At 43.2% G+C, this 12,195-nt stretch overlaps 1 protein-coding gene across 1 annotated transcript in view; it reads right to left on the reverse strand.

The window, feature by feature from the left end:
• Positions 1 to 12,195, reverse strand: part of PLA2G4A (phospholipase A2 group IVA) — a 53,592-nt gene that overhangs the window by 25,664 nt on the left and 15,733 nt on the right. The window contains exons 4-7 of the mRNA XM_068199477.1: positions 7,892 to 8,040; positions 5,309 to 5,422; positions 2,825 to 2,862; positions 964 to 1,102 (exon numbers count right to left, since the gene is read on the reverse strand). Of these exons, the coding sequence (XP_068055578.1) occupies positions 964 to 1,102; positions 2,825 to 2,862; positions 5,309 to 5,422; positions 7,892 to 8,040 (440 nt within the window). The remainder of the gene's footprint in view (positions 1 to 963; positions 1,103 to 2,824; positions 2,863 to 5,308; positions 5,423 to 7,891; positions 8,041 to 12,195) is intronic.

Here is a 12,195-nt window from a genome sequence, read left to right on the forward strand (position 1 = left end):
GTGGAAATGGGTGGAACTGGATGATCCTTACAGTCCCTTCCCACCCAAACCATTCCCTGATTCTGTGAGATGTCCCAAGCCACCATGAGCCCACTGAGATCTGCTGGCTTCCCTTCCTCTTGGCTTGGTCCAAAGCACCAGCAAGTCAAGGAAAGCTGCAGCTCCTCATGTTTCAAAGAAATAAAACTTCATAACCCTAATCCAGTCAAACTGGCTCAAGGAAAAGAAGGAAGGGAAGAAATAAACTAATTTCCAAGCTGACTCTAAATTTAAACCAGCTCATTTCCTGTCTAGTCTTTCAGGGATGAAGGTCACAGAGCACGGGATGGGTACTGGGCATGCAGGGGCATATTCTGCGCTGGGCGAGTCCCAGAGCCACTGCAGGATTCAGCAGGTATTTCACACACCCTGAGGCACTTTTCAGATGGCAATCTCCCCTCAGAGCCAACACCTTAACAAAGCCTGGGGTTCAAACGGGAAAAATTGGCCCAGTTTGTTTAAAGAGTCAATGAATCACAGAACCATAGAATGATTTGGTCGGAAGGGACCTTAAAGCCCATCCAGTGCCATCCCAGGGACACCTTCCACAATCCCAGATTGCTCCAAGCCCTGTCCAGTCTGGCCTTGGACACTGCCAGGGATCCAGGGGCAGTCACAGCTTCTCTGCGCACCCTGTGCCAGGGCCTCCCCACCCTCCCAGGGAAGGATTTCTTCCTAGTATCTAATCTAAATCTCTCCTTTTATAGTTTCCCCCGGTCATAAACTTTAAATTATAAATTTAGAGCCAAGAAAAATTACTCTCCAGGCTAAATATTGTATGTTCATAGAGGAAAAGAATTTTTATCATCTATATTTTTTCTACATCAAACCCTTCCACCTCGCATGCCTCATTCTTTCCTCTCGCAGGTAAATGAAGGATTCCAAAAGGGGATGCTAACCCTGGTGGGAACTCTCCGCACTTACATCACGGGAAGAGGTCAGGTTGTGGCTGTTCTCCCCCAGGAATGATTTGATGCTGTGCATGATGTTGTCTCTGCGCTGCTGCCGGAACCTCTTCTCCTCATCGCACAGGGCCATGCTGAACCGCAGGTCCGTGGAGGAGCTGTTTGGGAAAGGGACAGGCTGTCACAAAGGCCTCAATTCCAAACAGCATCACAAACATCTCCCTGGGAAACCTGCAGAAAACCCTCACCCACTTACATAAGATGAAATGAAATGGTATTTTTCATGTGGCACCATCCATCAGCCCTGAAGTGATGGAGGCAAGGTGCAATGTGTCTTTAAGACATGCAATTTATATAGAGCTCATTAAAAGCAAATAATTTAATAGAGCAAGCGAGTTCTGCACTCACATACAATTTTAAACCTACAGCACAGATCATACTGGCACACCACAGGAAAAACTAAGCCCTTTTCTCTACATTGTGGGATTAAAAATATACACAAGGCTGCATAAGGATCTCAGTGCTGTACTTAAGGTTCAACTTCAGCTGCCACTTCCCACAGACAGCAAAAGGTAGGAGTGGACAAATCCACCTTGGTACCCACTGAAAAGCATATGGTGGTGAAATGGATCCATTTAGGCTCAGATAATAATTCCCAGATTTTTAAAACAACCCATTATGTAATAAAATAATAGGATTAAGAAAAGGGGTAAAAAGAGTCCCTAGAAACAATGTTCCATGAAGATATCCACAATCTGCATGGATATCAGGGAATAGCAGCAGAACTTGATAAGATCCTTTACATTTCAAAGCCTAAGAAGAAGACACAGCCAAGCATCTTGTGTTTATTTAATGTCAGAGATACAAAACACCTGTAATGTACAAAGCCTGGCTGGTTTAGGGTGGTCTCAAGGACCACCCACAAATGCATTTTCCTAGTACAACATGATGAGCAGAAATTATCCCTGGGGGATGTTTGTCATCTGGAGTAATCAGGAAATAACTTGACTATTACAGTGCTCAGTGCTCCTACTTATAGCTACAGACAAAAAATGACTCCTTAAATTCCTAGCTCTCGGAAAATTATTTTTAGACTTGAAATGTACTGTTCTGATTATGCCTCAATATGATTTATGGTCTTTCACCAGGATAGGTGAAGAATGAGGGAGAAAGACAGCTAGAGAGGGGGAAAAAGGGACAAATAAAGGTAGGCATCTGCTTAGCTTTTACATGGAGAACTCCTGGCCTTAAATCTTCACCTAAACCTTCCCTGTGTGGTATTTACATTTAAATACATTTTAGGGGCAGCTCTGTAAAGCAGCTGAAAGCTCATGTGAGAGGCCAAGTTGCCAGAGAAGGTAAAACAGTGAGGATGAAGCTGCACCTGAGTGAGATCTGTGGGTTTTTTAGAAACAAAGCCCTTGAGAAGGAAAGGCCTTCACATAAACCAGGCTGGGAGATTACATGGGATGGCCTCACTCCTACAAACATTTGGAAGGGTCACACCTCTTAGTCCCAGTAAGGGTGTTTAGTCAATAACAGAATTACAACATGAAAATAAACCAAAGTTGTAAAATCTCCTCACTTTTATAGCACCTGGTATTTCTATGCTACAACAAGGAATTTTTGCACTCTACCTCACATGTTTTTAAGAAAATCCCAACAGGTGGGACTCTTGGGGTGTCCTGTGCAGGGCCAGGAGTTGGAATTTGACGATCCCTGTGGGTCCCTTGCAATTCAGGATATTCTGTGATTCCATGAAAATTTTAATGAACAGTTTAAAATAATAAAAAAATCCTTTGCTGCTGGTATATTTCACCCTTAAAAAAAAAAAAAAAAAAAAAAAAAAAAAACAAAAAAAAAACCCACGAGATACTCACCATACTTCCAGAGACAATTCCAAAGTCATTTCTGTGACCTAAACAAGAAATATTTAAATATGGTTACAGCACTTAGAAAGGGAAAATCCACAAACACACCTGGGACATCAACTACTACTGTCAGAACTTTTCTTTCTTTCTGCCTCACTTTTTTTTTAAAAAGGAGGATATTTTTGGCACATACGAATGAGATTCTTTTCTATGGATTTGTTTTTAAAGCACACGGTGTGATTCCAAAATACACCACTAGAATTGAATACAGTGGAAAATGTTGGTAAGTGCTGGCTTTCATTCCTCAGATCCTACTGTCTTGCCTTTCTTGCACTGCTGATCCCTTCCTGACAGCGCAACTCATCTGTGTCCTGGGGGGATCTGATGCTCTTCACCCACTCTTGGCTGGCAGGAGAACCAGGGGATCACATCTAAGTGCCACCTGTGTGAGGGAATCACTGCTCTGTGTTCCACAGGAGCCACCAAGTGTCTCTCCACAGCTAAACATGCCTTAATTAGCAATCAGGAAGGGTGATGGCTTACAGCTTGCTGGAAAATGCAATAAATGTCACTGCACAATGGCTTCACTTGCCAACCACACTGAACTGCCTGGCCACGAGCTATGGGTTGGCGTCCTCTGCTTTTCACAGAGCACTGAAAGGGTTGACTGCAGGGAAGAAGTTAAAAAATTATGATTAAAGCACCAATTCCCTATCAGACACAACCCAGGAGTACTGGCTGTGGAACTAAGACAGATTGGAAAGGTATTTTCACCCTCTGTGCAATGGCCTTGCTGGTGCAACCCTGGAGGAGTGACAGACTCAGATTGTCCTCTACATAAAACCAGATTGTCCTCCTCTCTTGGGGCATGCGAGCACCAGGGATGGAGCCACAACACCCCAGACTGAAGGTCTGCCTGACCCTCAGACAGCAGTGAAGGATCTGGGGTGCACAGCTGCCCCTGACCCCCACAAGCAGACCCAATTCCTGACACGGGAATTGCAAACGAGGCCAGACATGAGCAAGGTGGGGGGAAAAAGAAAGAACGGGCAGGGAAACAACAAAGGGAGGACATGAACAAACAGATTGAAGAGTCACTGAGGAAGCACTTCAAAGGCAGGGAAGCAATTACATTATACCCCACCTGGCATTACTAATTTAGAAAGCACTCCTGAAACCATGCAGTGATCCAATGCTTATAAAAATGTATGCACATGAAAGAAACCCTTGGAGGGAAGCATTCCAACAGGGAGATATCATGGCATTTTCTATACCTTACACAGACTGCCACAGACATTTCAGGAATATTATTTCATTTTCAATTGCAGGAATTCTATGTATACATTGCCTACATCAGGCTCAACCTGACTTCATCTCTCCTTAACTATTTGCTTATAAATTTCAGAGTGCATTTGCCTTTTTTGCACTGTTTTTTCCCCCTCTGACTCCCTACCAAGCTTTACTGAACACTGATGATAAATTCAAGCAAGGCAAGGCCTTATATTAACGGAATGAGCTTTGTTAACTGTGTTTGCAAAATATATTCATCAGTTCCTTCTCACTGCCCCACCTCATGCCTGTCAGAACCAGGACCTGCTCTCAGTCCATGCTCTGGAAGCCCAAGAGTTACTGAAACACTTCGTGAAATAAATATGCAGTACTTCAAAAAATGCTGTTATTTTAAAAAGGAAAAATAATGCAGGGTATCAAAATTCCAACTGCCCTAAGACTATGCCAAATGAAATGCTAAAATTTACATATGAAGCTCTCTATTTTCCAATAAATAGGCTTTAACCAGTTATTTGCTGTTAACTATGCTTTTAAAGTCATATCACATGGAAAACAGCAGAGTGGTGACAAATCAAAATCTCTGATCATACAATAAACCATAGCCCAAACCAGAAATGCAGATGGTATTTACAGATTTCAATATGTGCAGAACAAGCTCAATTCCACCCAGATTTAACAATAGTTTCCAGGAGTTACAGTGCAGGCAGACAAGCCCTGTTCAAGAGACTCTATCTGATTTGCAGACATGTTTAAAGGGAATAATCCAATTACTGCATCACCTGCATCACTGCATGTTAACCAGGTCTGTGTTACAACAAGCCACTTCCAGAAAGTGAAACATGTAATAATAAAAGAATTCCTGCAGCTTTCCGGAAGCCACAGGCAGCAGCAGGAGGGGCAATGCACTGACCAGCAAACTCTGAGTAACCTCACACTAACTGAGGGCATGAAATTAAACTGAATTGAGTGTGGAAGAAACTGCTTTAGGCAGAGAAAGTCCCAAACTAGACTTAAAGAGGATCCTTCCAGCAGGGACACCAAGGCATTCAGTGGCACCGCTTTGCTTAATTCTCCTCTCAGCAGTCTGTAAGAAGATAAATAATTAAGGCTTAGAAGTGTATTTAGGCTCTGTGTTTCTCCATGGGCAACAGTGAATGCTCAGAAAACTTCTGACAAGGGCAAAGTCATGAATGCCCAACTTACATCATTGAAAGTTAGCTGGACCTCCTTCTTCTCTCCCAGTTTCAGAGAAGAGATGGGAAACGTGGATGTGCCAAGAGTCTCATCCATAACATAGTTGGCATCCATGAGAGTAACCTGAAAGAGATATCTGGATATTCAATTCCACTGCAAGAAATCCCTTTTTAATTCCATCAAGCCTATGCCTGAAGTAAAAAAAAAAAAAAAAAAAATTAAAAAAAAATAATCGATAAAGAATGGGCCTGACCCAACCTAGTCAATGCCCAGTGCCAGCTGACATTTCTTTTAAACCAGGATAAGTGGAGGTGGCACTTCAAGGAAGTGAACTGCAGGAGTATACCAGGATTACTCATGATGGGATTTTCATCTCAGCACCTTTCTGGCAGCAAATCTCACCATCTTTCTAATACCTTCAAATTCCACCTATAGAAGAAGCAAAGCACAGTACCTTCAAATTTCCAGTTAGTAAAATTTCCCTATGGAGAAACTTGTACAGTTCTAACTGTGACACGCCAAAAAATCATCCAGCAACTTTTCAGAGAAGATGGAATCTACATACCCCAGCCTTGACTATATAGATCAAGATTGTTACAGCAGTGATTTGGCAAAGGGTGCAGCATTCCAATTTACACAAAGCTGCTCTCTGTACCCAGCCAGACCTTCAAGTCTCTTCTCATACTCTCCATGTTGGAGCAGAGACCTTTCCAAAATGTGATAATATGCAAAGAAGGATGTGGATATGGCAGAACACCATTCCATGCTTTTGCTCTAATCCATGTGGATCTATGTTTAGCAGACTTTTTCCCCCAGTGGCTGCTTTCCAAGTCCTCAAGTAAGATATACAGAAAGAATTTCAAATTCTCATTTACACAGTTTTTATTAAATGAGATCTCCAGACTAATTTGATTTATGGTTCTTTTTCTACTTTGTGGCATTATATCTTCTAAAATATCACATGTTCGTGGCTTGGACTGTATCTTTTGCAGAAAACAAAAGGAATCAAGATTCAATCACTTGAATAATTAGTTGCTACATCTGGGATCAGCCTCTTCTCACCTATAAAGAATCTTCTTCATCCTGTGCCACAAGCAACCCTTTGAAATTATGAATTGTCTTTGTTTTAGGATAGAGCTTATTATTTTAATGGTATTTACATTGCTCTGTTTCCTTGCAGAACTTTATGCCCATTCCTGCAATCTCTGAGTGCTGTCTCTTGAAACCAAAAGCAAAAACTTCTTAGTGGGATTTTGAAGAGCTGCTTACACTTCAGAGGGCAAACTGCACTTAGGATAGAGTTAAAGATGCAGATTGAAACAATCCAAGGAGTCACAAGGATTGTGGAGTCTGAGCTTCAGACTTCACAGAGGGTTTAGGTAGGGAGGTGACTTTACATATTTTTGAGACTGCACTCCACTGCAGAATCCAAAGGCTCTTGCCTACACTACCAGGTCCACAATTAACCATTATTAAATGTTATCATCTACTCTTTGCAGGCAATTATCAGGGAATTTTATTGCACTATCTCAGACCCAGCATCAGCCTTTAGTTATTGTAAAGACACATTTCTACCTATAATCCATCTTGCTGTGTTTGTGACTGTAGTAATTTTATCCTTTTCAAAACCCTTGAACCAAATTTTGCCCTCAACAAATTCCTAGGGAAGCTGCCCAAGTGTAAGGGAGCTCAGAGCAGAGCCCAGGCTCTGTTCCAGGAGGCCCAGCAATGGTACCAGAGGAACAGGCAGGAACTGATGCCCAGGAAATCATTGTGAATTCCCTATCTTTTGTGTCTAGTGCAGGATGCATGGGATAGTTCTTCATGATCCAGCAAGCAGACCATGGCTGTAATGCTCAAGCTGTAGAGCCTTCCCCAGGAACACAGGGAACTTGTAGAAAGCACAATTCCCTCTCAGACCCAAGGTCTGATGGTCACAAGCTCAAGGAAAACCTTCACAGGCTGCAGCCTCTGTCCCAGTTGGCCAATTTAGACTGAACACCAGGTGAGAAGAGAGCAGGTGGCAGGGCCATCCTCTGTGAAGAACAGAGCTCACAAAGGACCAGAGCTAACCTTACATCCTTGCCATGCCCATTCAGAAAACACACCTAACATTCAGCACTTGTGTGCAGCCTGTATAGTTTAACACTCTGAGACTAAAGAGTGGCTTGGCCAACAAGGCTGCACATGGAGTGTGCAGAAGAGGCCTGGGTGGGCTCCAGGCAAGGACACAGCAGAACCAACCTTTTGCTTTGTCTCCATGAGCAGACAATTGACTTAAGCCTCACCTATTCCCTATCTGTAAGAGCTGAATCAGGGTAGGAAGCAGGGAGTACTCTGCAGCTGATGTGAGGAATAACAAGCTGCTATCCCTCAGGAGCTGTCCCAGAGATGACTCACAGGCATGTCTTGTAATGACTCTTCAGGCTACTCCTTGAATAACTCAATTTATCCAACACCTCTTGCTTAGTACCAGCTAAACCCAGGTTTAACTTTTAAAACAAAGGGGTGATCTTGAGACTTCAGATGCCACACATGTGTAAGCCACTGTTGTTTTATCCTTCATCTCCCCAGCCCAGCACTGGGATTTACCTCCAGAACATTCTCCAGATTGGGGTCCAGAATGAACTCAAAGGTCTCATTCCACACGGGGTTGATGTCATTGTTGAAGTGCTTGGTTCTCTTCCTGCAGTCAGGGGCAGTGGGGATGAACAGCTCCACGTAGGGATCTGGAGTGTCAACTGTGGAGCAGAACACAGGTCAGGCAAGGGGAAATTCCAGCTTGGGCTGGAAAAATTGATACAATTCTGTGAAATCACAGATCCCCTCTTGGTACCTTTCTTGGACAGAAAGATATGCAACTCGAGTTACATAAATGTAATCACAAAAATGATACAACTATACCAACAATCTCCTCAAAAGAAACATTAGGCTTTTAGGAGGGGAGGGGAAAAGCCTTGAGCAAACAAAATGGCACAGGGACTAAGTCAAGTTTATTGGGAATGTGCAAACATCTGCCAGGGAGTGGTGTTTTTAAAAGCTTTTACTTCTACCTCTCTTTCTAGCGTTTAATAGCTTTGGCTCGTGTCACAGCAGCAGTATCCCACAAAACAACGAAAACAAGCAGTTTGCTGTGGGTTTTGGATCCTCTTTCACCTTGGCAGGTTTGGGAGTGATGGAGGAAATCAGTCACAGCACTGCAGTGCTGCACACAGCATAAGGAGCACTCAGTTCTGAAACACCACCACCACCACAGCTCTAGGGAGTCACCACAAGATGAGGACACCTCATTCACACAGCAGAACCCCGACTGGAAACAGAGATAAGGGAACTGCAGCAGATAGCAATTACCAGGGGGAGAAAAGGAAACATTGTCAAATCCCAGCAGATGTGTCTAAAAATAGCCATTCCTAAGAGCACCGAATGCAGCCCTAAAAATGCACTTTCTAACAAGTTAAAGCATGCAGGGGTTTTCTGTACAATGAGGGATTTTTTGTGTCAAATGGAGCCAGGGCTCAGATGCTTCCCAGGAGAGCAGGGGAAATTATTTCTGTGGTTGCGGTGGATCATGAAAAGCCTCCTGCTCTGCTGTGGTAAAACACCCACGTCTTTCCAACACTGAAACATGGAATCACAGAATATCCTGAGCTGGAAGGGACCCACAAGGATCATCAGTGCAACTCCTGGCCCTGCCCAGACACCCCAACAATCCCACCCTGCGCACCCCTGGGAGCATTGTCCAAACCCTCCTGGAGCTCTGGCAGCCTTGGGGCCGTGCCCATTCCCTGGGGAGCTTGGGTAGTGCCCAGATTAAATCCTATCACGAGGAAAAGCAAGTTCAAACATTCCTCCTTGTACACATCTTAAGTCTAAAGATACCTTTTTTCAATAAAGGCAAATTTTAGAACACTGGGAGTTCAATAAGACCTTATCCATGAGATTCCTGAGGTCCAGAATCAGTTCTCCCTCCTGCTGGGAGAAGGAGGAAAAGAGGAAAACAAAGAAGTTGGATAATTTCAAAGAAAATCAAATGTCTTTTGGGGGAAAAACCCTGACCAAACAACCAAAAAAAAAGGCTTTTGGAAACCACTCAGGAAGTTCTGAATGTGTCCCCAGGCAAATCCTATTCAGTGTTACCCTAATCCAACTCATCAAGGAGTCTTCCACTGCACTCCATACCTGTGGGGTTCAGCTAATTGCTACATTGAGTTGGTCTCAGTGCTCCTTGAGTAATGAACAAGCAGCTATTGAAGGCTGGGGATCACAGAATCACACAGAATAATGAGGTTGGAAGAGACCTCTAAGATCATCACGTCCAACCTATGCCCCAACACCTCAACTAGACTGTAAGTGTGGAAAGGCTTTAAATAGCAACCTTTATTAGCTCCTGAGGAATTATGTCTGATCTTGTCTCTTCATTATGGGCAGGGGAACTGGGGGATCAAGCCCCAAGTCTTTCCTCACGGGCAGATGTTCCAACTTGCCAACTTTTCCATTCCTTTCAACTACTACACAAAGCTCTGCCACAAATAAAAGAATCAAGAGAAACAAAGCTCTTTGAAACTAAAAATCCATGAAGTGACAAGGTCTTGCTAAGTCTTGATATCCAGCATGACTTTGGCAATAAACACCTAGGGTTGATCTGCTAAGAGACTGAAGTTGCCTACAAAAACCTGGATTTTTGACAAAATCCCGATGGCTGAGCAGAGTTCTGTGCAAAAGATCAATGCCTCCCTCTCCATTCAGATCATGCTGTGATCAGTCCCAACCCTTACAAAAATCTAATTTTTCTTATCAACAAAAACAGCAAATGGTTTCCTATCCATATTTAAAATCCCAAAGCATGTAGAAACCCCAGATCTCTGTCATGTAGATCCATAACTAACTTTCTACCAGGCAAACGCTGGTAAGTGTTCAAACAGGAACTAAACCCAAGGCATGGATCAACTGAACTTGGAAAAATCAGTCTTGGTAGTTCAGTATTGCCAAGTCACCTCACTCCATCTCTTTATTGGCTTTTTAACCCAAGGCAAAGATTTAATCACCTGCCCTTTCATGTTTGAAAGTTCATTTGGAGCATTTTCAGTTAAGAAAATGAAAATTTATTCCAATTTCCTTCTTTAGATGAAGAGAAAATATACAGGAAGACTGCTTGCTCTGATTAAGATACTGCTATAAGCAATACTAAAGACTTCTTTAAGATATATTATACTAATCAAAATCTCACTCCTTGGATGGGGACCAAAAACTATCAGCAACCTGGCAAAGAACACAGAAGTACTCACTTAATGTATTTCAAAACACTGAGGTTATCAAATGTACATTAAACAGCCAGCTTGCACTCTCAGCATCGGTGTTTTTATTCCTGCCTGAGCTTCTGCTAATTGATTTGCCAGGTAATGTTAAAAAAACCTAAGCTGAAAATGTAACTAAAAATAGCTTGATCAGCACTGTTATCACAGAACCCCAGAATGGTTTGGGTTGGGAGGGACCTTAAAGCCCACCCAGTATCACCTCTGCCATGGGCAGGGACACCTTCCACCAGCCCAGTTTGCTCCAAGCCCTGGCCAGCCTGGCCTTAGGCACTGCCAGGGATCCAGAGGCAGCCACAGCTTCTCTGGGCACCCTGTGCCAGGGCCTGCCCACCCTCACAGGGAAGGATTTCTCCCCAATATCCCATCTAACCCTGCCCTCTGGCAGTGGGAAGCCATTCCCTGCGTCCTGTCTCTCCATCCCTTGTTCCAAGTCCCTCTCCAGCACTCCTGGAACCCCTTTAGGCACTGGAAGGCTGCCATCTATATTTTGATTTTTAAAGGAAGAATCATTATGGGGTATGGTCAAAAGCTGTTGTTCAATCATGACAAGAGAATTATCTATGTCTGAGAATGATCTCTATCTGGACCTGATGACCCTAAAGGTCTTTTCCAGCCTTAGAGATTGTGTGGAAGGGCAGCACTGTTGGGGAACTGGTCTTTTGTTGCAGCAGCTGCCTCAGCAGCAGCCACCGGGGGGAATTGCACTCTTTCCCAGGACATTTCTGAGGAAAGCAGAGTTTCTGTGCAGCTCAGCCCTAAGGCTGTTCCTTATGCAAGCACTGCTGCTCTATCACCATTTCTCAGAAACAAGGCAGGCTGAACCAACAATTAAGCACAAGTATCTCAAACCCCACCTGCACTCTAAAAAACACAATTAAGGCTTTCAGCACTGATGCCAACGAGGGTCCTGCAATTAGCAGCTTGGAGGCAGATGAAGTCTTGGGTAATTAACAAAATGTTGATGATAATCCAGATTTATAGCCCCCCCACCCAAAGCTCCAGGAGCTGAAGACACTCATCCAAAAACAAGAGCAGAGTCAGCATCCCCTCTGCTGGTTCTAAACTGCTGCCTTGGGAACGGCTGAGAGGTAGCAAGTAGGGATTCACTGACTTTTCCTCATCTGGTTTATCTCCTGGTTAAGTAATGGCTAGAGGATTCTCCCTTTAAATTACATTATGAATCACCAAGTGAAACACACAGTGGACAATAATTAGGGTCAAACATTTTCACAGTGAAAAATGAGTAATGCTTTAAGCAATCTGGCTATTAGGGAAACCTGTAAAATTTTCTGCAATGACTGGAAACTATTTGATCTTATGTTATTAGTCTGATGAGATGGCAGTCAGCAGGCCTCCATATTCATATGATTAATATTGCAGATTTATTATTTATATTTCAGTCATTTCAATTACTTCAACAGCATAAAGAAACTATAGAAAGCCTATTCAAATATAATACTGAGATACACACATATCTATCTCAAAATAAAAAGTGGTAATAACCCTTAATTTATCCACCAGTAAGTGCAATCCCATTGATAAAAACTCACTAGGTCCCAAATGACCATCTTTGTGTATTTC

Source organism: Anomalospiza imberbis, chromosome 9, assembly GCF_031753505.1.
Source record: "Anomalospiza imberbis isolate Cuckoo-Finch-1a 21T00152 chromosome 9, ASM3175350v1, whole genome shotgun sequence".
Lineage (NCBI taxonomy): Eukaryota > Metazoa > Chordata > Aves > Passeriformes > Viduidae > Anomalospiza > Anomalospiza imberbis.